This window comes from Lolium perenne, chromosome 2 (genome assembly GCF_019359855.2).
Source record: "Lolium perenne isolate Kyuss_39 chromosome 2, Kyuss_2.0, whole genome shotgun sequence".
NCBI classification, from domain to species: Eukaryota; Viridiplantae; Streptophyta; class Magnoliopsida; order Poales; family Poaceae; genus Lolium; species Lolium perenne.
The window spans coordinates 307346500-307374249 of NC_067245.2; the positions used below are offsets into that span (position 1 = coordinate 307346500).

Here is a 27750-nt window from a genome sequence, read left to right on the forward strand (position 1 = left end):
AAAATTGGGCAGAACAAATGGGATTAGCATAATCCACCATAATGCCAAGCACATACTACATATATTTACTTAAATTATAGTTTGAAATGCAAAACACATTTATTTTAATCTAAATTAGTACTGTACACTGTCATGGTGGTTACACAAATAAGTATTTTTTATCTGTGGCTGTTGTGCATTAAGCCTAGAAGGAAATTGAGTATAAAATGAATTTATATAAGTACAAGAAAGAAACATTTAGTTTGGATTTAACCAAAGGGAAGATAAAGTGCGACTCAATGGCTGAACAAAAAGTAACAAAACATACAAAGCAATGGCAAAAACCAACAAGTTGTGCCGAGTGGGATGCTGGATAGAAACGAAGTGATAGAAACGAAGTGAAGCGAACTGCACTAGGCCAGGATTGGACCGGTACTTGTCAAGCACTTCTACTCCGTTCAGAAATAAGTGTCACAGATTTGTCTAGATTTGCATACATCTACACACTAAAACATGTCTAAATACATGGGAATCTAGACAAATCTGGAACACCTTTTTTTAAAACTGAAATCTGGAACACTTATATTTCTGAACGGAGGGAATACTTGTCAAGATAGAAGCAATCTGGAGCTCAGCTTCACTGATGTAGCAGCTATCGTGAGGTATTTGCTGAGAGAAACAAAGTGAAGCATAATGCAGGATTTGACCAGTACTTGTCGAGCACGTATGAGATAGTAAGAAGCAATATAATATATTCAACCCTTACGAAGTCAAGCGAGTTTTCACTGATGTAGCAGCAACAGTGAAAGACTAGGTATCCCCCTTTTCTTTCTCGGATGCTGATATGCGATCATCTTACTAGATGTTCTTGTACTATTATGACGGTGTCAGATTGTGGGCTGAGGCACCTAGCTGGGCTATACTCAGACATTAACTTGACCTAACAAAACAACAGTAATGTCAGTTCTGATTAGCAGAAAAACCTTAACACTTAGATCTACAAATTCCAATGTTACCTTGATAATCTTTGTGGAGGTCCTGAGAGCAAACTCTATTATCATTTATGGTCAGTGATATCCACTTATTTCGTGATGGATTTGCTTCACATTACAGACATGCATTTATATGTCCGAAACTCATGTTATCTTCTCTCTCAAGGCATCTGGTGATTCAAAACAAACTTTAGATAAAAGCGCAATGCTCAGCATAAGTCACTTGGACAAATAGAAACAGGCAAGCTCAGGTCATGCTGTATGCACAAGGATCACATGTCAAATAAGGTCACTTTGATCAAGTAGTTTTTTTTTGTTAATACAAGTATGTTGAGCACATCGCTGTGATGGTGCAAGGGATGACGGCAGGGTTCCAGAAACTGGCACTGCAGGTAACCAGATCTCAGCCAGAAAACGGAATAACCAGTTTTTCTCTTGTGGGATTTACTCCAGAATCATGTTCTCAGAAATTTCAAGTGTGGTGACTTTTCTTTTTTTTTAGATGGAACTTTTTTTTCCATTAACCATACTGCGCAGCAAGATCGCTGGCAACCAATAACTGGGCAAAGGTAGGAACTTGACCCGGCCATACGGCTTGGGGCTCCGAGACCATCTTTGCACCAAAGGTCGCTAAAGCGTCAACCACCTTATAACAAGATCTAGGACAGTACAAAATTGAAAACTAGCTAAGATTTAAAAATGCCAAAGCCTTTAGCTCCCGAAAAAGAACACCATTCGGAGTCAGATCCTGCTCATTTGAATTCACTGCTTGAACGAGAAGTTGGGCATCAGTTTCCACTTGAATCTTGAGTATACTGCTTTGCTGGGCAAAAGACAAGGCCTGAATGCATCCTGTTTAGGAACAGTTTCAGTCAGACATGTGTCGGCGTGTGCCGCTGAGGAAGAAGATAGAGGTGGGAACAGCATGGACTCGGGCGCAAGGGGGCGGCGCGGCAGGTGCTACAACTGCGAAGTTCGTGGCCACTTCTGCCGTGACTGCTGACAGCCGAGGAAGGAGAAGGCGCTTCTCACCGACGTCGACAACGAGCCGACGCTTCTGTAGGTCATGGTTTAGGGGGAGAATGTTAGCAATAAACCGCGAAGAGTGTGTCCGTTGTGTGCATGTGTCGCAGCGGCGTGCGAGTTGGGCTCGCGTTGGAGCCCGCCACGTAGGTCACGGTTTAGGTTTGGTGATATCAATTCTCACATGGATCCTCAAATATTCTCCCATAGCCCAATCATCATCTCCAACTTCCACATCCATTAATGCTCCCACTTTGTTGCCAATTGACTCCCCTGTGGACCTGTTCATCATGCCCAAAGGTAGAAGGAAGACTCGTATCCAGATCGGAATTGAATCAATAGCATACTCGTCAATTGTTTTCATCGGGTCGAACTCCTCTAGAACTACCAGATCATTATTCATCTTCCATGGACCTTCATAAACTGCCTTCCTCTTACCCAAAGCTTGCAGGAAAGTGATCAAGAAAATGTTACTCCCCATTCTCTTACATTGGATCCCCTTCAAAGGACACCAGATCTGACCCAAGGCAGCCTCCATTCCTTCCGTATGCACTGGCTTTTCAGACAAAACCTTCCCCATCGCTTGTGCCTCCAACTCAGCCTTCTTCTTTCCCGACGACCAGTCAAACCTGACCCCCTTTTGCTCCTCTTCTGACAACCGAAGATTTTTCAGCATTTCCTCCATCTTCTCCATGATCACACCACACCCGCACCAAAAAAAACCTATTTCTTCTAGGTTATGTGTATTAGAATCGCAAGCCCTAGAATTTGCTAAGGGCTTATGGTGTTAGGACCAGAAAACTTTGTGGGCAGAAGACCGAAAGGATCCTAAAACCTAGCAGCAGACGTCCGTAGCCTCATCCGGAAGAAATCCAGAGGACTGGGACGCAAAGACGGAAGGCCTAGAAACGAGGGACAACGACGACCGAAACTCGATCGCCTCACGATCGCCAGAGCGTAAAAACCGGAAACCGTAGGACTGAACATATGCTAGATGCATATATATGTCTATTTCAATTGCTAATGATTGCAATAATACATGTGAACTGAAGGTCGCAAAACAAGTTGGGTAACATTGAGGCTTACAGGTTGGCATTCCTCAGTTTCTTGAACGCTGGATGACGGTAATATTATTTCCTGATCAATTTATTCAAATGCCATGTGTCCACATTTCATGCAGGACATGATTGGGGTATTGGCAGGGTAAGTTAAAATCACACTAACAACCCTATGCAGGCTGTTTCACTTACAAGAGTAGCTAGACACACTTCATGGGCAATGAAGGAGAATATGAGATGATGGAAGATTTAAAGGCCTGGAATACAATAAAATGTCCCATATAAGTAGGCGTGGAACTCAGTAGTCTCTGAATTTCTTTCAAATATCATTCTATTCTGTCAGATAGATCACTTCCCGAACTAAATGACTCAATGTTTTATGTTTTTGAATATCTGAATTACTTGAATATCCGAAAAATATGTCACTTACCAGAAAACACAAGAAAATGACGTCTGTGTAAATGAAAAGGCCGAATAACAAGAACAATAATAATTGAAGTATTAACCAATCACACATTCATCAAGGTCAGCAAGGAAAATTTGAAAAATATGAAAGAGGTTATCACATGATAAAAAATTATACTCCCTCGGCCCTAAATACTTGTCGCAGAACCTGCAACAAGTATTTAGGGCCAGAGGGAGTGCATACTTCTTCTGCTAAAGTTAAGAGTAGAAATATCATACTTATTTTTTCTTGCATAAGAGTGACGTAATCCATACTATTGTCCCTCCACATATATGGAAGAACACTTTGATACATGTATAGTGTTGGCCTGACCCCAGCGTCCTCCATCCATTGTAAAACCTACATGTGCCAAAAAGGAGAGGAATAATTAAGTTTCGCACCCATAAACAACTAGCATTTTTTTTATATAACTTCCAATCAAATTAGCATTTTATTGGGACTATATGGTTTGCTGGAGGCAGAAGTCAATCAAGCAAAAATGTAAGGTAAAATCGTTCATTTGACACAGTTTAAATCACCACAACATGACATTGGTGCAGATTTTACAACAAACAAAATAACACAGGTCAACGCGGAAATTTTATTGAAATTCTTGTTCCAAAAAAAAAGCTATATCAGTAAAGCCATCATGCTGACAGACTACGGTTATCAAATTGAATCTAACAGATATGGAAGTCAACTCTCATTCATAAGTTATACAGCTCCCTAGTGAATGCTAGTGATTACCCCCTTTTTACCTCAATGTACTTTCTCCATTTCCCAACAGCTAATAGATTTCTCAGCAGAACCATATAAGTAGAAAGACCCAGAACAGAGCAAGAATTCACCATCTTGTAGAACAGCTGCATGAGGGAAAATACAAATAAACAATCTTAGTCCCGTCCCTCAAAGAACTCAAGGTTTATGTGAAACTGGAAACTTACCGACAATTTAAGCATCTCTACTGAAATTTATTTTCCACGAATGCACTGTATAGATCTGTTTCCTCAATGTATTTTCATGAATGAAAAGGTGGTTGTTTGATAGTCTTAAAACGAGAAAAGTTGCTACTATTTTACTATTCTTAACCATTAAACAATTTTACTCGGTCTGGAAATGGCAGGAATATATTATATAGGCTATGTATGGAAATGTGGAACTATACCTAGTTAATGTGCATTGTTACTTGGGCGTTCAATTTTTTTAAAAAAAAATTAGCAGCGCAGAGGGAATATTGACATACCAAAACAGAAAGTCATCATACAGGAGTAGTTCCTCTTAAATAACACACAGAAAAATATTAAATGATTCTATGTTTGAGGAAAAACATTGACTGCTGCCAATGGCATAACTACCAAGTACCAAGTACCAAGTACTGACTTTCATTCATATAACAGCAGATTGATAGTCCAGTAATGAAATTAAATACTGATGAATTATGTACATACATTGTATAGCGCAGTCAGAAATAACAAAAGGAGTTCTGAATCAGCAGCTATATAGTGGAGACCAATTATACCTTCATCATGCTCTCTGTCTTCCCACATTTTCCAAGAAAATTTAGGAGATGGTTTAGTGTCCCAACGGAAATGGATGAGAGTGACGAATCCAAATATTCAACTATTTCACTTGCTGTTTCCCAATCTCCTAGCCTGTTATAGGGAAGCGACCGATAAGTAAACAAGCAAGACAGCTGAAAAACTATTGTGCATCAAAGATGCGTGAAAAGCTTGTACAACAAATTAACACAAGATACGTTCATGGGCATATGAAATTAGTCGATGTTCAGCACTGGGAAAAACAAATAATACCACAGGTTTAGCACAAATAACATTCCATGATTGCTTACTAAAGGTGTTGAGACTTGCTTTGTAAATTGCAAAACCCAGCAATGCCAAGTGAACTGAAAATGTTACCGTACTACCATCTGAGCGAAATAAGCAAACAAACAAACAAACAAACAAACGAGGCTTATCCAATAACCCCAGGCAACCAACACACCAAATCGGCAATGAAGAAACTGAGCTAACACAAAGTAGAGAGAACCCACTCACATGAAGGTCCTATACTGCTATCTCAATAAGTATAATAATATACAACTCTATTATGTCCCTATTTATAATAATGTGTATATTTGGCATTTTTTACCATATTGTAAATTTGGCATGGTTGCTCAAAAGAAAAGCAGGCCTACTTGCGACTTACTAGAATAATAACCTGATAAACAAACATGATAATTTAAAAGTTCAGCTGTTCATGAGTATATATATGTAACACCACCTTAAGTTTCTGCCACTAAATCCACAAACAATATGGCATTAGTCCAAAGCCCAAATGTACATAGAGAAAGCTAATTACCATAATAGCAGAGGGCAAGCACTTTTCAGGTAATAAACCTAGCTACTAATTCAGAACTGCGTGTTCAACTTAAGACAGTAGATACACATACATGCTGCATGAAGCTATTATCTCAAAATAAGCCTTTTGGTTTAATGGGATGCTTTTTTCCTTCATGAATTCCATCAACTGAAGGACCCTTTCATGTTGGCTTCCATTATTCAATGCTTCCATGAGGGCTGAGCATATAATGGCATCTGGCTGTATAGCATTTCCTTCCATCTCTTTGAATAGGTCCCACGCACTCCTCCAACTCCCTTATGATCCAAAACAAATACATGAGCAGTTCTATTTGGTTAAATGTTATTGCAACCTAAAAGGGTCTTACCATCATCACTATAGGCTTGAATCATTGCAGTATATGTCAAAACATCAGGGAAGCAGCCGGATTCTTTCATTGAGCTAAAAGTTGATTCTGCTTCAGTTAGTTTGCCCTGTACGAGAATCGTCATTAGCATAGCAACCCTTTAGAGATAGCTAGACAGATAATAAAAGCAACACTCACTTACCTGTTTGACATATGAACAAATCAAGGACGAGTAGACCTCCTTGGTTAATGGAATTCTCAAGTCAACCATGTCTTCAAAAAATTTAAGAGATTCTGCATATTTTCCCAATTTACACAATCCACTGATGAGTATATTGTAAGTTACACTATCTGGATTGACATTGCTGGCCATCATTGATGCGTACAACCCCAAAGCTTTCTCGTAATCTCCAAAACTTAAATAGCTTCCAATGCCTGAGTTGTAAGCAACTATATTAAGTTCAATGCCTCGACATTTCGCTGCTTCAAGAACTGTGCCAATTTTTGTTATTTGCCTGCAGCGGCCGCAGGCAGTCAACAGAGTACTTACTGAAACAACATCTGGTGGAATGCCATCCTTCTCCATTTCATGCAGCAAACTAATGCCCTCCTTCAACATCCCAGCCGATCCATAAGCATCAATAAGTGCATTGTAACTAATTTTATTTGGCTTGCATGAGTTCTTCCTCATCTCATTAAAGACCTCCCTAGCCTTCTCAGGCTGTCCAGACCTACCATAGGCATTCAGTAAAGTGGTATAGGAAACTACATCAGGTCGTAAACCATTTTGTTTCAGTAGCTTGAACACTCTCAGGGCCTCAGTATGCATTCCATGTGAGGCGTAAGCACCCAAAAGTGCATTATATGACACAGTATTGGGTTTAACTCCTTCAGCAATCATCATATCAAAGACTGCCTTGCAATTGTCCACTTGCCCACAAACATAATAAGAATGCATTATGCTAGTGTATGTAACAACATCTGGAGGACACTGTGTTCTTTTATCCCTCATCGAGTTTAATATTTCAATAGCTTCCCCATACTGTCCAACTTTCACGAGGCAGTGGATGACAATATTCAATGTGAAAGTATCTGGGGTGATATTTGCTCCTTTCATCATCTCAAAGTAAGCTATGGCTTTTGAATACTGAAATCCATTCTTCAAAGCAGATAGTACAATATTGTGCGTAATCAAGTCTGGCCCCACACCATTTCTTGTCATCTTCTTACAAAGTTCCAAAGATTTTTTCCAGTTACCAGCAGCACCACATGCATTTATCACATTATTATACGTAGTCCGGCTAGGAGGTATCTTCAGGAAGAACAGATGAATAAATTAATAACGCAACTATGACAGTGTTAATTTTTCTAGAATTCGTAATTGTCAAAGTGGTTGCCAGAGCTATGTAGAATATATGTACCAAGACATGCATTTTATTTTATGGTGATCTTATTGATGTTGATCCCTTTCACCAGTAGCTCATTACTATTTGCTAGTGCTGCAGTGGAAAATTGCAGGTATCTGGCACTGACTGCTTAGCAGAAAAGTACTAGCATAGCCATTACTATGTCCTCAGACAGGGAAAACAGTTGAACATAAAATTCATACTTCAGACAAAATGCAAATGGGATTCTAAGTGAAATACTAGCTTAACATAAGCAATGACGTTCACACTGCAACAGGTACGTAGAGATAACGTGCATCCCGATAACCCTACATAGCAATACAGTGGACAGCCAGCACTAGTACATCGTTGTAAATGATACTAAGGATATATGTGGATTAGTACTGTGATGGTTTTAGTCTCCTAGGCAGGGCCAAATATGGATACTACGAGTATGAGTATAACACTGTAAACAAAAAAATAGACTGCTACTTATGTATACATATCATCAGCAATCTATCTACAAACATAACATTACTGGTGCCACCCAGGTGATATTGTATATAGAAAAGGCTTAAACATCTATCCCTTAACATAACAAGAATAGAATTAAATGCCATAGTTTGGAATGTACAGCTCGAAACAACTAAAACACATAAAGCACATATGGCCACTAATATTCAAGAAAACAGAGCATTCAGAACACAATGTGGATCAAAGAACAATACTAACAGCAGCACGAAGCATATCATCCATAATGTTGATGGCCCAGCGCCATTGACCAGCCCGAGCATGCACATGGATTAGAGAGTTGAATATGTCAGCATCTGGAGTGCACCTGCAAATATTCTTAGGTCAAAAAGTCACTGATACAATATTCCAAAAATGTCATATGATCTGTACATAGAGTGATCGAAATAAGTAACATGAGAACTGTTGTGACTTGTTGACTTTTTGGTGCAAATAAAGGGTAGGTAAATAAAATCTTACCGCCATTCTTGCATCTCAAAAAAGAGGCCACGTGCTTGATCAACCAGATTGTGTCTGGCATGTAATCGTATCATCATACCGTAAATGTCATTACGAGCACAGTAATTCTCCTGATTTTTCATCCAGCGGAACACATGTACAGCATGTTGCAAGGACCCGGTAAATGTGATTTCCTACATGTGGTATAAACTATGTAAGTGCTTTATGACAGTGGATTTACAGAGGTGGGAGGTATATTAAAAAAAATTTATGTGTGACTTGTGTAGGTTCAGTAGTTACAGCCTCCTAAGAGAAACTGCAGCACACTGTCTGGTAAGAAGCAAGGTATATATTGCATATAAATGGTAATAACTAATGACTGTTTCCATGAAATAAATAATCAGAATTTTGGAATTATCGGAAAAACTACAAAACAAACACAATGCCATGAGAAACCAATGGGGAAAATCTAAGATTGCAAAGGATCAACAAAGAATACTGAAATCAATAGCTACTACCACAATTTGATAGAACTAGCTAATAGATGCAAGGAAGGACATGGAGGGAAACTTAGAAAAACTGCTCACTTGTCCAATGGAATGGAACTAGAAAATAATACAAGATCTGAATGCTTGAATTAGGCTCAAGATGGCAGGTGATAAAATACCTAGATGGCCAGATTACTACATTATTTGTCCAAAACAGACAGTAAATTAGCTTGGTGCACTCGCATACAGACATGTTCGAGACACCCTAATGGCCAACAGGTGCAATGGTCGCAGCATTTTCTTTCATCTACACCTATATAATAAACCAAATGGATGCCGGGCAACTCATTTCATCGAACACATAGAAGAAAGCCAGCACGGAGAGTCAGACACAGACTAATTTCATCGAACACATTGACTAGGTGGCTCACACGAATAAGGAGCGGGAAGTTACGGCGCGCGAAGCGCCCGGCCCAGCAGTTGAGCACGGCGTCGACGGCATGGGCGTCGGCTGGCGGGAGCGCGAGCACGCGCGCGGCAACTTGGGACACTTTCCAGTCCCGTTGCCACCGGCTCCCCTCCAAGCGTAGGCGGTGCCGCGAGGGAAGCGCGTCGGCGCCGACGCCGTCCACCTCGACCCGGGCGGTGCGGCGGCCGCGGTCGTAGTCGACGGAAACAGAGGGTCGCCGCTCAGCCCACGGCGGCGGTCCGGGCGCCCTCGGGGGACGCCTCGGCGGCGGGCGGACGACACGCGGAGGCGCCTCCGGGTTAGACGACCGCGAAGGTGGTGCCGGAGGAGGGGGAGCCGAGGACATGGCTGTTGTTCCTGCCAAGCTTACGGTTGCGGCTGTGTTGAATTTCTACGGATAAGGCAATCTTACATACTGTAGAATTTTTCTTGACTCAATGACTGGGATGGATTCTCGCAAAAATTAAAAATAGTAAGTGGCTGAGATTTTAGGCGATTTTTTTAAAGTAACACGATTTTTAAAAAATTTAATTCATATTTTTCAAAAAAAAATGCTCAGTCGGCAGGCCGCGGGCTGACCAAGCCTAGTCGGCCCTCTACCTTCCGATCGGCCCTAATTGACCTGGGCAACCTGGCCGACAGGTCGCATGTCGCCTCGTTGGGCGCGCCCGCCCTGCCCTGCTGCGCCCGGCCACGCCCCTGCTACGCCCCTGTCATACCCTGGCGACCGTGCCCCTGCCCAGACGACTGCGCCCCCGCCTGCCGTGCCCTTGCCTAGACGATCGTGCCCCTGCCCAGACGACTGCGCCCCCGCCTGCCGTGCCCTTGCCTAGACGATCGTGCATGTCGCCTCCTCCACTTGAGACCCTTTCCTCTCCCCTTTGTCCCTCTCATCCTGGACGCCCTAGTCTCCTCCTCACCTTCTGCTCCGGTCGTCGCCTCGGTCCCCCTGCAGCAACGTCGTCAGTGTCGCGCGTCCCCGTCGTCGCTAGGAACCGGTGCCTCGCCTCGTGCCTCCGCATGTTGTGTGCCTCGCCCGAGGTCATTTCGCTGCTCGTTCTTTGTGGGGACCCCGGACTAGCTGTCCGAAATTCCCTGTTATGTATACAGTTCACGATCCCATGATCAGTGCGCCGTGAACACATAACCGAACTGATATCAAATTACACCATCCATTACAAAGAGGAATAAGAAAATTACAATGAGATCACATGACCAATACTTGCATAATAGCCTCGAAGGGCCTAACTAAACATCAGAGTAGCAACATCACTTCAGCAGCGCAATACCTCAAGTTATCTGCCATAACCCTACAGGCAACTGACTGGGAAGACGTTCCTAGCTCGCATAGACGTCGCCAACTCCTTCTTCATTCATCGTGTTCCTCCAAGTCTGGCCAAGTAAATAGCCAGGGACAAAGCCGTGAGTACATTTGGAATTGTACTCGCAAACCATCAAGAAGGTACTTTGCAAGAGTGCAAGATAACAAATGCTAATCTAAGATGACAAGAGGGAAGAGCTAATTTCACCAGTGGAAATAGCATGAAGAACAGAAGCAGTTTCTCTTGTGGATATAGCATGTGAAAGAGAAATAGTCGCTCTTGTGGAAATAGCATGAAGGAGAGAAGTAGTTTCTCTTGTGGATATAGCATCCCGACATCGCAATTGATGGAGACACTATAGTGGTACTATGACATCTCTATATCTTTATTGAAGAAGATACTTCAAAAGATAGCTATGACATATCTATATCTTTATTGAAGAAGAGTTAGCATACCGCCATCTCAGGTGATGGGGATACTAGGGAAGTCCTATGACATCTCTATATCTTTGTTAAAGATGAGTTCCTCTACATGAAACACTAGGAAAAAGTTCCCCACTTGGTCTTATTTTTCCACGACCATCTCCATATGGTCGACACACGCTCTTTTTCCGTACCCTTCCGGTACATCCAACACAACACTTTCTTTGCAAAGCATTTACCAAAACAAAACTCAAGCCCAGGTTAAGGTAGGCCTTTGCAACCCGTCCATGACCGCGGACGCGGCTATTCGAATAGATTTGACTCTGCAGAGTTTGCACACTTTCCCCACAACTATCCGGATACCTATCGTGTGGGCATCATCCCCGCATAACAACGTATGCCACGACGGATACCCGAACATAACCTTTCGCTTATCTCCATTGACATGAGTCCTTCCCTGTGGGCTTACCCCTTCCCGGCACCCCGGCAGCATACCTCCTTTTGAGCGTATCTCCGGCGCCATGACAGAAGACCCTCAGTAATCGTCCGGCTATCAGTTAAGACAGTGTATTGCCTCCTCCAGAGCGCAACCCGGCGTCAGAGGTCATCGTGACCCTCCTAGAGAGTTGTGAAGGTGTCTCATGCTAGCTTCAACAAACTAGGGCTAAGCCCCGTGCCCACGTTGGGGTAGAGTGGTTGCGCGATAAAAGTTGGGCTGGCGTACACTTATACGCAGTGCTCCTTTTTGAAAACATTTTACCCACACTTCCTTTACTTGCCAACAACCAACCATATTCCTCCAACATCCTTGTCCAAAGACCTTGTCTTTCCAAAACATACACTTGGGTAGAGTTAACTTACCCAAGGTTTTCACAAACATTTACAACAAGGTAAGCCTTGAGGGGTTCCCATCCTATAGTTTCATGAGTTGAACTAGAATTGCACTATGGCCACGATGAGAGTCATCGTGTCATAGATGGTGTAAAAAGAGTAATGGTTGGATCATACTCGCTTAAGGTAAGCATGTGTAATGACAACACAAAGAGGAATATAATCTCAGATTTGTGGTACTAACTATACAACTTTGATAGTGGAGAATCACTATCCAACCAACTCTCCAATAGGGTACACGTCATACTCCTCTCAAGTTGAGAATTACACCAAGATCATGACATTGATACCTCTAAACTACAAAAGTGGTGGGTGTGGTGTAAGTTACTATCTTGAGAGGGAAGATGCTCAATTTGAGCATACAAGATGACCAAGTGGAATAGCACGGCCATAATACCATGCCTCACATAAACACAAGGGCAAAGGTGGAGTGACACCACTAGGGAGTACCCCACTTGCAACCATACATAGACAACATAAATAGAGAGAACAACACACATAGAATCAAGGTGCTTTGGACATCAACAAATGACATCCAACTAGACACCAAACAGAGATCAAAAGATGGCTTGCCTTGTTTTGGCTTGTTGGTCCCTGGACTTCTTCAACTCCATCAATGTAGAATCCCAACAACATAAAAATCCTCGTCCGATTCCACTTCTTCTTCTTCTTCTCCGAAAATGTTCGCATCTATCGCCGGAAAATATAAAAGTAACAAAATCAATCACATGGCACCAACAAAACAAACATACAACAATCAGAATTTAACCATTCAATTAAGAGCTATCATACAAAGGACCTATAGATACCACAAACAACTTTAAGAGTTTTAAATTTAGAAAACCCCATTTATTTACCTAGTAAAGGTATGAGAGGGCCACGACTAACCAATTGCCTCTCTCGGTATCAACATGGCACAAACTAAGTATCCCCTGGTAGAAAACATCATAAAGAGGACAAGTGCATTAGTTTGGCATCACAAACATTCCTATTATAATTTGAAACATTTTTAGAAAAGCGGGCAATCATTCTCCCTATTTTATAAAGCTTACATAACACTACACAAGAATAGGAAGCAAATGATATGCCCCACCATTTGAAAACTTAAGCAAAACAAAAGAGCTAATGTTAAGTTGCAGAGGTTTTGTTTTGCAAGCATAAAACAAAGGTTGTCCAATTCTAAGAAAAAGAGTTGGACAAGGGTTTTTAAGTAAACCAAAAAGTTTTGATCCAACAACTCATATAGCACACACATGTTAATATCAGTAACCAATATGCATGAACAGAGACTAACAGTATTTTTTCTAGATGGCCAGTACTAATACAAGACTAACCCAATTGGAATCACCCAAAAATATTAAACCTACAATTTTAGAAATTTCTTTAAATCTGACTGTACAGAAAACAAGATCTGTAAGCCATAAATCGTAGAAAAATCCTAAAAATATGAGACCAGTGGCATTTGAAAGATATTTAAACAGAGATGCACACATAATTGGATTTGGGTTCAAATTGTTTCTGAAACTCTCACAAATGGATTGACAAGGTTACTGCATGTCTTTACCATTTGCTTTATCTCTGGATTTACAAAACAGATAAAAGCTTAAAACTTGTTTGAGATGATTAAAAAAGCATCCAGTAGTACTACCAAATTGGAATCACTCAATTAAGATCAAAAATGGATTTTTGGTGATTTAAAAGCTAACAGCCATGTCTGCAGAACACACAGAACAAGTTTAATTCACCAAAAATCGTGCATAACTCATAAAAATATGAGGTCAGCTGCATATGAAAGGTATTGAATAGGTGATTCTTACCCAATTTGTTTCATTCAAAAAATCGTTTCCAAGCTCCTGGTTTAATTAGACAAAGTCAGATCTGACCAGATCTTGATCTGTGAACCATTTCAGTTTCAGGAGGTCATTCGAAGTGAAACCAACGCCAAAATGAAGGCACTGAAGTGGGCTTTCACCCACAGTTGAGTTTGCTCAAAAAGGTTTTGTAAAACGGAACAAATCTAACAAACAGTGATTCTGCATGTTACAGAACTTTATTTACCTAGGAAAATCCGTAACGAATTTGAAGATGAGACCAACGTCAAGTTGTATATCTTTTCAATATCTATCTATGGAAATTTGAATCACTTGATTTGGATCTGCACACGAGTTTTGGCGGATTTTACAAAATCGTACCAGAATCTGAAACAGCAAGATAGCAGAAATTACTGCAGGGATTTGGATGAACTTTGCTCAAGAACTTCAGATCTGAGGATAGCTCAAGCTTCTCCATGCTTGGACCAACATGCACCTGCATCAAGATCCAATCTTAGCAATGGAGGAAGAAGAGGAGGAGAGAAAACCATCTAGGGTTGGGGAGAAGAAGGAGAGGGATGCTCTCATGGTGAGGAGGAGCTTGAGGGAGGAGGGGAGCTTCATCTTGGTGGCTTTCCATGGCCATGGCCGGCCATGGTAGCTAGGTGGAGCAGCATTTCATGGGGGAGAGGTAGGAGAGGAGTGTGAGTGAGTGGTGGAAGGAGTGGAGAGTCAAAAATGAGAAGCAAAGGAGCAGGGGGTGGCCGGCCAAGCTCCTTTTATAGAGGGAGGATGGTTGGCTGCCTCCTCATTGATTGGGTAAGGTGGGTGGCTGCCCATTTAAGATTTGGTTAGGTGGGAGGGCAAGGCTTGTGGAGGAAGAAAGTGAGGAGGGAGAGCTGGCCGAATTTCTTGCCATGACCGGCTCCATTTTTGCCAAACTCAAGTGAACAATGAGAGAGAGTGCACAACATCCATGTGAATAGATCAAAGAATGATGTTGAGGAAATAATGTCAATGAGTGACTTTGATGATAATAAAAATAGGAGTAGATACATAAAAATAGAAAGGAGTATGAGGGTGGCATGTGTCATGTGCCATGAGAATAATCTCCACCACTTTGGTTGAGACCAACTTATGATGAAGATAGTTCCCAAGGTATAGTTGATGAATAAAAGTTTTCATTAGAATCTTAAAATTGAAAAGATTGAGATTGACCACATGCAACAATGCATGAGCATGCCAAGGTAGATGGGGTGGTGATAGTGGTTTAGGCAATGGTAGAGCAAGGTTAAGAGAGATGGTGAGAGAAGTAACCATATACCCACAATGATGAATATGGTGACATAAATTATGAATTCATGAGATCAAAGTGATGATGGAAAAGAATATAAGTTGCTCTACAAATGAGAGGTCAATTGGGAGTGGGTTGAAATACTCCCTGAGTCAAGGGTTTAGTTGAAAGGAGAAGGGAGTCCATTTGGAAGTATCAAATGATCATCCATTTGATCAAGAGTTGAAGGATGAGGGGATACAGTGTGGTAGACCAGAGATGTACACAAGATGTGCAAGAGTTGTCATTTGAAAAAGAACTTATTTGAAAAGTATTTGAAACACCTCAATTGTCTAGGGACAATTTGGAATGAACTGAAGTGGAATGGAATTTTGAAAATGTTGAGAGAACTAGTTGGAACATAGGAGTTCAAAATGTTCTACTTACTTTCTCAAGTGAAGTAGAGTTTTCTCAAATTTAAAGTAAATAAGAAATGGTATAGGTACAATAAACAATCCTTTTGTTAAAAAGAAGGCAAGATAGAAAATAATGTTTTAGAAATCAGTACTTGGGATGAGAAACAAAACCCCTTTCAGTTTCTTGTTTTCTTTGAAGAAAAATCTTGAAAAGATTTAATAAAACTAGAGGTAGTTTTGTGATCAAAACTAGAGAAGGAAAACAATAGGGTTTTTGAGGAGGAAAACTAATTTAGTGAGGAGTGTTCTCAAGGGTAGATGATGGCTACAAAATGTATCTATCATTCCCACTCTTGGTTTTGTGAAGATAACTTGGATGAAACAAAAACAAGAGGTAAAAGAGGAATAAATGATCTGGTACTGGAACATTGGATAGGATACCAGATCAAGTTGAATATATGAGTTGCAAGGATAGTCTGAGACATGCAAGACGTGGAGGTTGAAGAGGGTATTGCACAGATGAGACACATGCATTGAGGTCACTAATAACAGTTGTGGTTGCGTAGAGATTAACTGCCAAGGTTTGGAACTTTTGAGCCTACCAATTTAGATTGCTGACTTAGCCTCACAACATGCAAGGATAAAAGAGTATAGAGGAATTTAGTTCAAGGCAAGGACATGGTTGAGAAGTGCTCAAGATATTGTAGGTTTAGGACCAAGTGCATTGCTTGAGATTACAAGGGAAAGATATGATAAGGGGCAGATGATTCCAAGTTTTGAATTAAGGATGATTTGGGGCTAGATTAACACAAAGAGGAAAATCAAGATGGCACACTCATGTTGCCATCAGGAGAAGAGTTTGATGTAATAAAAAGGAAAACAATTTTTCGTAAGTCACACATGTGTTTTACTAGATGAGTTGTTTGCCTGGCCACTAGAGGTGTTGTTCTTTGAGGTAGCTGAAGACAAAACTCAACAAGCAAAACAAGACAATACATCTACCAACAGATCAAAGCAATTCATCTTAACAGACAGATCAAGGCAATTCATCTTAATTAGTCTGTAGAAAAAGTTTTTGTTCCCCCTAATTTTTGCACTTTGGAAAAATTAAACATGTATGCAAAAGTGGGGCGTTACATTCTTCCCTTCCGCCTCCAACGATGCTCCCATCGTCATCGACCAGCGCATTGTTGTGCACCGACATCCCGGGCGCCCCTCCAGCTCGACGCCCTTCTCCTGCCCTCGCACGTGAGCACACCTCCTCGACGCGGACGTGCTCGACTGCTCGGCACCCTCATGTTGCCGCCAGCACTCCAATGATGCCCATGAGCCTCAAAGTTCTGCTACCATGTGTTGCTTCAAGGACAGGCTCGGTTCCCTCTTGTTTTCATGTCATTGATCCATGTTGATGCTCCTGACGTTATGTTGAAGTTGTCGGAGGTAGTGCCCTAGAAGCTAGAAGACAAATAATAAGGAGTATTTATTGTTTATATCTTAAACGTTCATAATATATAGTTGCATGCCATGCTATAACTATATTAATCCAAAACATTGATACACGTGTAGTATTGTAAACAAACCAGGTCCTAGTGAGCATTCGCGAACAAGTTCATTGTGGTTCGGTGGTCAAGATTTCCCGATCATGGACATACATGTCATTGAGAATGAAGTTATATCATTGAGTGAATGATATGACGGACATTCCCAATATATAAGTATTGTAACACGATTAAGATGATATCAAGTTCAACGTTACGATGTTTACGAAAGCGACATAACCTACTCCTTAGAGCGTGAGACCATATCTAATCACTATGACCGACGGCTGCTTTGGCATCATCAATCGCCACACCGTAACATGGTGGTCATAAGTTGCTGATGTATTCCAATGGGATGGATTGAGGAGTATGAGTCAAGAGCGGGATTTGTTCATCCGCGTGCTAATGGATCCACTTGGTGAGATTACATCCAAGTTGCAACACATGACTAGGTCATGAGAATGAAATCGAACGAAACGAGTTGAATAGCCTTATCGGTAACAAGATTGAACTAGGTATCGTGCTACCGATGATCAATTCTCGGTCAAGTGCATGTATGGTTGTATCAAAGTAACAAAGGGAATGGGATACGACGTAATGGTTCAAACGATCATCACATCTTCGTAGAATACACATGGGTCATTATTGTATCTATAACACTCTGGCGATCATTGATCGGAACTTGTCTCAATCATGTATGTGTCATTCTCTAACCGTAGGGAAACACACTTAAGGGTTCAACAAAACTTAAGATTATTTTTGATTCATCGGAAACACCAGAGAATAGAGAAGAGAGAACCGGAAAGGGTTCCAGGAGAATCCGAAAGATGTTCTGAGTGATATGAGAGGTGTCTCAAATCATTAGGAGTTAAATAATATGTATTATATGTAAGTTAAATGAATTAATATTAAATAAATATATTTAATGATAAAAAGGTGCAACCCACCTTAATGAGCCTCTTCCGGAGGGACGCCCATTAAGTGGCCATCCAATAAGGTCCAGTCGGCCAACCCCCTCCCATGCCTCCTTTTTAGTCCCATATTGGTAAGGGATGAAACTTCACCCCTCCCCTTCTCCTATATATAGTGTATAGATTTGGAGAAGGAGTACACACAATTAGGGTTGTGGGAAAAGGAGAGCCCCTTGGGCACCTCCCTCTCCTATACCCTCTCTCTCGAGTTCTCTCTCCACACGTGGTTCCTCGAAGAGCTGCACACGGAGGGAGTACTTTACCCGGTACGCGGGAGCGTTGCCGGGATTCGGATCCAGAAGATCTTCTTCCACAACTTAGTTGGATCTGAGATCGGAAGTGTCGTTGATCACTGTATGTGTGTGAAACTACGAGGTGTTGCACTTGCGGTAATACTAGTCTCTACAAAGGTTGAGAATTTTCATCATCCGAGGTTCACTACCTACATCCACTAGTTATGGTGATGAGATTGTTCTGTTTGATGACAAACTATTTCAGGATAAGAAACTAATCCGGCATATCGTTCCAGTGAAGGAAAATGAAACATTGGATGTTGGATCAGCCCCTATTTCTGTGGACTTTTCCCTCGAAATAGGCTTTCGCCCCGCTATATTAATATAGCAACCACACGATACAACGAGCACGCTGGGGCCGCAGCACAATCAAGCCCAAAAGAAAAGAAACAAAAAGAAAGAAAAGAGAAACAAAATGCTATCATCGGCAGCTCGACGGAAAAACGAAGACGAGTCGCCACCGCTGCGCCCTCCGGACATGTCCCACCACGCTCCCAGCACTCTGGACTTTTCAGCATAAGCATATTGGCGTTGTTAGCTATCCTAATGACTCTATCTTTGTGTGTGGGGAGTTTTTTTGTGAAGGTGTTCTTTTCTACAAAGGATTCCCACTGAAGCACACCCCCTATACTTCGGCACACCATGATTTCCTAAAACTCATGGAAATATATAAGTCTACAAGTTATCTTATACAGTACTACTGTTCCACTACTGTAATCGAGTGGCATATATGTGTTTCTCTCTGATTTTGTGCGACTAGTTGCCCATGCAATTTATGAATTTCTCTTCGTAACTGAGTAAATAGCTCTTTTATGGTGAAACGCTTAAAATCTTTGGTGTGTTATTATATGGTCTTATGGCGGCTGTGTCCATCTCAGTTATGCAAAGGCCAAATATAATGCTCAAAGTTCTTAAGTAATAAAACGCAATTCGTCAAAAAACATGGTCTAGATGAGTTAACGCTGCTGCATACATGAACGTGTGGTTTATATGCGTATCTGTTTGATTAGCTTTATATTTTCGTGTCCTAGTTTCACACATCGTCTGGTGGTTAGCATCATAAATCGTACGTAGTAAGTCATTTTAATTCAGTCGGCAAGGAAGTAGTGATTAGTACAAATGTGCTTTTCTGACGACGGCATCGCGGTTCTCTGAAAATCGTGCTGCTGGTGGATACTGGATAGGCGTTGAGCCATATTATCGCTCTAACAGTGAAAGGCGATGAGAGGTTAGCTGGTGTATGTACACGCATGGCTGGCCAAGCCGGTCATCGAGACAGCCAGGCGGCGGTCCCGGCATTATCCTGAACCTTCCATCATCCGTTCGGAAGCTTGCAAATAAAGCTGGGTAATATGATGTCCAGATCCCAGCGACGCCAGCCTGATCGCCCGTCGAGGTCGATCGAGCAGATAAGCCACACGTGATGCATGCGCCGCTGCAGGTAGATGTGGCCGGCCGAGCCCTGGCCGTGGTGGAGCGGGACGGCGCGCATGACCCGGCCACCGGCCGCGCGCTCACCGGCTCCTGGCTCTGGGACTCGGCGATCGTCCTCACCAGCCACCTCGCCTCGGCCGAGCCCAGCCAGCTCCACGGCGCCACCGTGCTCGAGCTCGGTGCAGGCACGGGCCTCCCGGGCATCGCGGCCGTCGCTTGCCTTGGCGCCGCGCGCTGCGTGCTCACGGACGTGCAGCCTCTCCTGCCGGGCCTTAGAGCCAACGCCGAGGCGAACGGGCTCTCCGCCGCGCAGGCCGACGTGCTGGAGCTGCGCTGGGGGGAGGAGGATGACCTGGTAATGCTCGATCGTGAGGTCCCATCCGTGGACGTGGTGCTCATGTCGGACGTCTTCTACGACCCGGAGGACATGCCGGCCATGGCGGACACGCTGCGGCGGCTGTGGCGGGACGGCACGGTGTGTCGGGCGGCGAGCGAAGTGCGGTGCGGCGTGCAGGACTGCGTGGACGTGCTGCGGGAAGAAGGCTTCGACTTGGCCGAGGTCGACAGGGTCACCAGGCCGCTGCTGCGCGCCCCCTCGCAGAACGCCGACTTCGCCGTGTATCGCATCGAATTTCGGCGGTCTCGAGAGGGCTGACCGCCTGACCCCGCTTCGTTACACGGGTTTATCATACAGTATTTCTTTTTGACTCACCCAAACGGTAGATTTTTTTTTGTTCGCAAGTGTATGCTTCACTCTTCTTATGTAAAATTTGATAAGCAAATACATTTATTTTTGGACAATAGAAATTAACAAAGGTGTGTTCTATTATAGAGCCACCCTTTTTTTTTACCTTTTGTGTCAATTAATTTGGGCCGGAGGAGGTACCAAAATTTGTACACTTATATATTCCCTCCCTTTAAATTTGAATTAATTGAAGTTCTAATTTTGTCTTAAGTCAAACATCTTTCAGTTGGACCAAGTCTACAGAAAAATATTCCAATATCTACAACTTTACAATCTTAAATTTTAATCTACAATATGCTAATTTAAAAACTAATTTAGGTGCGCGGCGTTTTGGCTCCCAGGAGCATATGCTTCTCATTTTTAAAATGACTTTCGAATATATTTCAAAATAGTGAAAAAGTCGGACAACAAAATCACACGTACATCTTTTCTATGTGCTTGTAAAGTTGTTTCCTAAAAGTTAAACATTTTTTGTGTCATGTATAAAAAAGATAAATTTTGGTGCTTAAAAAAGCTCTTCACAAGGACATATTCTTAGCTTTTTTACACAAGACACAAAAAATGTCAATTTTCTCTGAAACTTGGCGTGCACATATAAATATTGATATGTACGCGTGGAATTTTTGTTCATAATTTTATCGATATTTTAATATGTATTTTCCAATAGCAGGAGCATATGTACCCTAGATCAAAAATGAAATTTCCGCAAGTTAGAATTCAATTTAAGAGTAGGTAACATCTTTTTTTGCGGGTAGAGTAGGTAACATCTAGGAGTATAGTTTTTCTTGCAACTGGTAACATATATAGTTGACAATGAAATACTATCAACTTTAACTCAATCCATCACCAAGTTTGAATGTTCAGCATAGTACTACTGTCCTATTATGGCATGCGCATACTCCAACAAAGTCCATAGATATGATTTTATTTTTAGTTTCTTCGAAATTTTAGTGTAGCTCAACCGGAAATTTAATTTGGCTCCCGGGTGCGTATGCCTCCCTCTACCAACAAAACATATTTCGAACTATGAAAAAAATTTTAAAAAAATTCTGCATGTACATCTTCATAATATATATGTGTGCGTCAAGTTTCACGAAAAAATATTTTTCTGGCTTATGTAAAAAAGAAAAAACTTATCATGTGAAAAGCATTGTTTTTAGCACTGAATTTTTTCTTTGTTTTAAATCTGAAAGCTGGCATGGCATATTTCGTTGAATCAGTCTTTTTCGCCACATCGCGTATAAAGGGAATCGAACCCAACTCTTCCACGAACCCCCCACGAATGGTCCTCCCTTAATTCAATGAACTATGAGAATTCCTTTGCCTAGTTTTTTTGCTTTTCAGTTCTCATAAGTCCTTGATATACTAGCAGTTACACAGGTCACATGATAAGTTTATTTTTTATGAAACGACTTTGTAAGCGCGTAGCACGATGTACGTGTGAATTTTATGTTTCAATTTTTTGAAATTTAAAATATGTGTAAGATGCATTTCAAATATAGGGAGCATATGCTCCCATGTTCCAAAACACCACTCCCTAGCTCAACTGGACATATAACTTTAAGACGTCTCTTATAACTTTAGAGTTTAGAGTGCCTCCATCGACTCGATTCATCATAAGTATGCAATTCATCTTGCAAAAATAACGCATTGACGACTGATGCTGCTGAGAATAACAGCGCTATACAGTATACGTTGATAAAGCATTGTGCAGCAAGCTACTAGATAATTTACAGCGCAATGGTTTGCTACAGCATAATGTGCCTTCGCGTCCTACCTTTACTGTATTCTATTTCATCAGAACAAAATCCTCCATTCTGTGTGTAAAGAGAGCCAAAGGTTGAAGAAAAACAGAGCTGCAGTGCTCGTTCCCCAATCCTTCTGAACATAAGGCCATGGTTGTCTTTGACTAACCAAACCGGATTTCCGAATGTACACTTCATAGCTAATCGATCTGACCTTACAGATGTACACTCCGGTACAACCTTGTAGGTTTCATGACTATAGACCCAGAAAACGTGAAAAGCGATCGGCAAGATTGGCAATGACAAAGCCAGAGAATACCTGCAAAAGCACAAGTAGTCAGAGTCAAATAAGATAGCAAATGCAAATAAGAGTGATCTGCTAGAGGTTCACAGAACATGGGGATGTCACTAGCTGTTACAACTTCGAAAATGACAGCACAAGTTTTGTTTAGTGCAGCTAAGGAGTTTGAAATATAGCTTTTCACATAACCTCAAATAAGGAGATTCAGGGCATCAGTTACCTGTAGAGAACCAATAATGTAGACTGCTGAATAATGTCGACCATGGATGACCATGTCAGCAACCATGGCTAGTGGAATTGTGAGTGACATGCCTAAGGTGGCCACCAGGGGATTAGTCCAAACAACAGATAGAGCCCTGCACAGAAGTTCTGTTGTCAAAACAACGCAGTTCTGCAATATATTAGAAAGAAAGAAAAAACACCAGTCTTCTTTTAACGCGTACCAGAAATAGTCTGATAGCACACTCCCAATAAGGCCATTTGCCAGAACAACTTCATCCACTTTAGCTGAGTGGGGCATTGTAAACTTTGGCTCAATGCCTAGTGCAGTTAATGGCCAGACTGAAAAGATAGAGTACTTAAGCATATATGTATGTTCAGACGAAGAATCAACTACAAATGCATGAGAATTAGTAGTATATGTGGTTGAACCAAACTACAGAAGAACCTCAGACACAAAATGTATTTGCCGACCATTTAGACCAGATTACTGACCATAAATACATGCAAAGCATATATGGTTGAACAAAACTACAGAAGAACGTCCACAGAGGCTATTTGCGACCAATTAGACCAGAATACCCAAATAAAACTTTGACATGCATACTGCACGGAACATTTTGGATCAATGGATAAGTTAATAAATGAATACAGCCACAATAAGTGCATAAGCAATTAGATTTGCAGTTAATGGCCAGACTGAAAGTTAGAAGCACTTCAGCAAGAATGTATATTCATTCAAACCAAGAACAAACTATAAATACAATCAAAGTATATGTGCTTGAAGCCTTGAACTCAACCAATTACCAGAATACCAAATAAAGATTGACATGGATCATAAATAAATGAATACAGCCATGGTCCCTGTAGCTTTCCCATGCAATGCCGTATGGCTCATATGTCAACAGCAGTTTCCATTTTTACAGGCTATTTCTATCAATGAATATTTGAGATTTGAACGTTATTAAGCAACCAAATTTGCAAAAAGGAAAATCTTACCAAGCCACCAGAGAAGAAAAAGAGTGAAAAGTCCGAGAAAGCCAAACAGTTTTTGGACATCAACCTTTTCTGATCCTTCCCCTCCAGCAAACTTTTTGAGAAGCACTGGAATGATGTTGAAACAATTAGGCATTGAATTGAAAACGCTCGAGTATGAACTGAACAGAGAAGTGCAACAACCTACCAGTGAAGAGACCATATGACACAGCTGACAGAAGACCAAACATATCACCTAGAAGAGTCCTCTGTGTGGCCCTGCAGTTGTAATGCTTATGAACGGTTAGCAAGGCGTTGAGTTCTATATACCAAAGTTGCAAGCTGATTTAAAAAATCTCATCGATTTCCCCAGGACATAGAAATGCAAAAGTTTTTAGTTCTCTTTTTTAAGAAAAATAAATTGATTACAGCTAACTATATTACTACAAAGCAAGCAAGTACACGGCTTCATAAGCACATCAAATTAAGTAGTACAAACAATAGACAGGTCACTTGGCAGTTGGCGCCAACCCAACTCACCCTGCATTGCTTACTTCAGATTCATCAGTTGCCCAAGTCTGGCCCATAGTTGTCATTGCTACACCAGCCATGCTAACAAAAACAGCAATAACTTTGGCAGCATTAATGGAATCTTGGCCAAGGAGCACACTAATGAAAAGTGTGAAGAGTCCCGAAGTTGAAGATAGTACAGTAGTACTGGCAACACTTGTTCTTGCAAGGGCTGCATTTGATAAATACTGCATCCATATAAGAGCATAAGGGAAGATGAGTAACTGTATCGATCAAGCTACTGTCTGTATGATTGAAACAAAAAAAAACTACTCAATAGATCAAACAGACAGATAATTGGAAAGTTACCTCTGTGACAAACCAAATGGGGCATAGATACAATCCGTAAATTGCAATCTCCTTGGTGGAAAGCTGTTGCTCCTTCAGAACATCATCACCAAACTCACCGATTCCACAAATAAGTGGCTTCGCCTCTTCTAGCACAGGGAGATCCACATCAGTAAAATCTATCACCACGGTTTTCTGCGGTTCCATTTCCAGCATCTTCTCGAATTCACCACTCTTCAGAGGAGCGCTGCCGCCAAAGGAAGATTTGCTCGCGACCTTTGACGCTCTGCTGCTTCCCGAATGCCTTCTCAACAATTTGTATATGAAATCCTTCAGAAACGCCAAGGGGATGTAAATGACCATAAGGGAGGCCCCCAAGTAAGTGATCGCGAATGGTTGCTTGTAGTCAGCGAATATCTCCTGCGCACACAAGTTCAGTTCAGATACTGAAGCTAGAATTCGATTCATTTGGCAACAGAACTTTTTTGAAAGGAACAAAAAAATGTTTTTTTTTTGGCGAATGAACAAAAAATGTTTTTTAAAAGTAAAAAAGCATATGTTCTACTGATGAACTTGTAGGGTCCATGTAATGCTCTGCAGTCAAATGTAACTAGTTCCTTGTTCCTTGGAGACTACAGCTTTGAAACGTGGGCAGATCATATAAAGGGGCAAACATACCGATTGCCAACAGTAAAGTAAGGTTCCCCATCTAGTATACAATCATGAATTAGGTGAGAGCAAGAATAATATCACAACCACCTAGAAGGCTAGAATCAGCGAGACAGGTATCGGTGATGCACACTGCCGTAACTAACTGATGGGTGATGACAGACGCACAACGATAGCAACTTTTGTTTCTTTTCAGAAAATGAGTATGCAACAATACAATTGCACACATATGCAGGTTTCCACTTCGTGGCAAGACCGCGAAATTGGGATGGAACAGGAATAGAGTAAATTATAAGATTCCTTGTGGTCATTTTTGTCAAGTACAGAAGCCTGTGCATGATATTGAACTATTCAGACGCAGAACAAATGGCGCAGAAAAAGGCTAATGAAACCGTCAGATTGATCGGCTGATAATTAAGCAAGCACCATCCCGAGCCAAGATCCAGGTCTCTCGAATAAAGAATAATTAAACAGAAGGAACAAGGCAGACATTGGAAGAAGAGTGGGGAAAAGCTTGTACCTGCGTGACCTCGGCGGAGGTGACCCATATGAGCACGACGGCGCCGATGAGGACGAGCCCGGCGCGGTACTTCAGGCTGGAACCCATAGCGCGGCAACCCCGTGGTACGTCGTGCTGCCAAAGCGCGGGAGGAGCAGGAGCAGGAGGAAGGCGAGCAATTTAACCGCGCGCGGAGGGCAGTGGGGTGGCGCGGCGCGTCAGCACATGCTTGCGGTGGACTCGGTGGGTGAGCTCCGCGGCCTGGCTCGCCCCGTCGCCCGCCCACGGAAAGAGCGAGGGCGCGGGAGGAGGGGAGGGAGGAGAACGGTTTTGGGGGCGAAGGCGGAGGTGGTGGTGGGTGGGGTTGAAGCCGGGGCGACCGGACCTACCAGCGGAAGTTTCTATTGTGGTTTTAACGGCGAGGAGGAGACGAGGCGGCGCCGCTCGGGTGGGCTCGCGCCGGTTCGGTGTCCAGCGACGGCACGGCGAGTCTTTCGGGGGTTCGACGGAGCGGACTGAGAGGTGGCGCGCGCGTGGGAGGAGTATTTGGCGTGGCCGCGGCGAGGCAGGGTGGCGGTGTGGGTCGGGATACGGAGCGGCGGGTTGCTGTCCGGGCGGACGCGGCCGGGGCCTCCAGCGATCGGTACCGGACACTGGTGGGATTCTTTGGGCGGGGCGGTGCGCGCGTGCGAGGGTAGAGCACCGTGCCGGCCCGTTTGCGGCTTTGGGGTGGAAGCTGTGTCACGCGATGGGAATTGTGATCAGTGGGAAGAGTGCGTCGAGTGGCATGGTGGTGCCGGACGTCCTGGTCACGGTGATGAAAAAAGGACGGGTTAGGCTGTTGGCATTACGTTACCACAGTAGTAAATAATTAATTGTTTGTGTCTTGTAGTAACAAGGTCAAAGGTGTTGGTCAACTAGCTATCGGTCGATAGCTTGGTGGATCACGCTAATGGCGATTCTGTCTTCCACGGAGTCGGAGATACGGGACGGATGTTGAACGAATCGCCCTGCATTTCCATGGAGCTGGAGAAGTGTTAGATATCATAAGGCTGGTAATAGTGGTAAGTATCACGTAGTACTATCATGCATATGATATTTATGTACGCTACTATCTCTAGATTGGGTAGTACCATAGAGCAGTATCATATCCATGCTATATTTATTGATTTTTAGAATCTCAATGCAAATCTGTGTATAAGATTTGTATGGCATTAAATTTCCTCGTGATATGTGCTATGATACAGTATCCACCTATGTTACAGCTACCATATCATTATTTTTGTGGGACCAATATGCATAATACTAGCTATTAAACCCTTGTCGTAACACCTTGAGTGAGTGTGAGTTTAGTTTAACGACCTTTGCTTCCAAGACTAGCAAAGCTGATCAATAGTACCAACTTTTCCTCTCTTTGTGTTGAATATATAAGCAAAGTACCAAGTAAATCTTAATTCGAGTAAATAGAAGATGAAACACGGTCATAAAAGCAATGATTAAACTAGTCATGCGAACTAGTAAAGTAGATGAAGAGATTACATGTAAATAAGGTATTCACACTTAATCTGATTGCCACACCAAGAAAACTCTACCAAGATCTCAAAGAGATAGGACATGATTACATACGGTGCAACCTGAGAATTTATGTCTGCGCTGGCATTGTCACCCAGATCGTCGAAGAGGTGTTGATGGCAAGGAAGAAGTCGTCATCGTCGGGGAAGGAGTCCTCCGACGACGTGGTGTTTGGCGGTAGCCATGCTAGAGCACTTCCCCATAAAATTTATTGCCCCTCACCCGTACGGATCTACGAGACTACGAGAGCCGAGGCTCCGGAGGTCTAATATCCCATCCTTCAG

At 42.3% G+C, this 27750-nt stretch overlaps 3 protein-coding genes across 3 annotated transcripts; 1 reads left to right on the plus strand and 2 right to left on the minus strand.

Moving 5' to 3' along the window:
* Window positions 1-195: 195 nt before the first annotated feature.
* LOC127336913 (pentatricopeptide repeat-containing protein At2g41720) lies at window positions 196-9901 on the minus strand. The gene is made up of 11 exons (XM_051363779.2): window positions 9475-9901; window positions 8577-8749; window positions 8319-8424; window positions 6404-7513; window positions 6223-6328; window positions 5947-6151; window positions 5017-5149; window positions 4256-4360; window positions 3737-3857; window positions 996-1141; window positions 196-919 (listed from the first exon to the last, which is right to left on the minus strand). The coding sequence occupies exons 1-10, from the start codon at window positions 9856-9858 to the stop codon at window positions 1116-1118; spliced, it is 2469 nt and encodes an 822-aa protein (XP_051219739.1). The 5' UTR covers window positions 9859-9901; the 3' UTR covers window positions 196-919; window positions 996-1115.
* Window positions 9902-19760: 9859 nt separating this feature from the next.
* LOC127330816 (uncharacterized) lies at window positions 19761-20656 on the plus strand. The gene has a single exon (XM_051356899.2). It carries the CDS (start codon window positions 19873-19875, stop codon window positions 20536-20538), a length of 666 nt encoding a protein of 221 aa, XP_051212859.1. The 5' UTR covers window positions 19761-19872; the 3' UTR covers window positions 20539-20656.
* Window positions 20657-22238: 1582 nt separating this feature from the next.
* LOC127336912 (uncharacterized vacuolar membrane protein YML018C) lies at window positions 22239-26219 on the minus strand. The gene is made up of 8 exons (XM_051363778.1): window positions 25916-26219; window positions 24748-25146; window positions 24409-24626; window positions 24077-24147; window positions 23893-23997; window positions 23118-23235; window positions 22895-23030; window positions 22239-22692 (listed from the first exon to the last, which is right to left on the minus strand). The coding sequence occupies exons 1-8, from the start codon at window positions 26000-26002 to the stop codon at window positions 22630-22632; spliced, it is 1197 nt and encodes a 398-aa protein (XP_051219738.1). The 5' UTR covers window positions 26003-26219; the 3' UTR covers window positions 22239-22629.
* Between the last annotated feature and the right edge of the window lie 1531 nt (window positions 26220-27750).

What these genes read in the sequence shown, in the direction of transcription:
- LOC127336913 (XM_051363779.2), bottom strand. Translation starts at nt 9,858, where the DNA reads ATGTCCTCGGCTCCCCCTCCTCCGGCACCACCTTCGCGGTCGTCTAAC. An exon ending in ATGATATGCTTCGTGCTGCT is followed by an intron (nt 7,514 to 8,318) that starts GTTAGTATTGTT and finishes TTCTTCCTGAAG; the next exon opens with ATACCTCCTAGCCGGACTAC. An exon ending in TCAAGCCTATAGTGATGATG is followed by an intron (nt 6,152 to 6,222) that starts GTAAGACCCTTT and finishes TTGGATCATAAG; the next exon opens with GGAGTTGGAGGAGTGCGTGG.
- LOC127330816 (XM_051356899.2), top strand. Translation starts at nt 19,873, where the DNA reads ATGCATGCGCCGCTGCAGGTAGATGTGGCCGGCCGAGCCCTGGCCGTG.
- LOC127336912 (XM_051363778.1), bottom strand. Translation starts at nt 26,002, where the DNA reads ATGGGTTCCAGCCTGAAGTACCGCGCCGGGCTCGTCCTCATCGGCGCC. An exon ending in TTTTCTTCTCTGGTGGCTTG is followed by an intron (nt 23,236 to 23,892) that starts GTAAGATTTTCC and finishes CTATCTTTTCAG; the next exon opens with TCTGGCCATTAACTGCACTA. An exon ending in ACATTATTGGTTCTCTACAG is followed by an intron (nt 22,693 to 22,894) that starts GTAACTGATGCC and finishes GTGCTTTTGCAG; the next exon opens with GTATTCTCTGGCTTTGTCAT.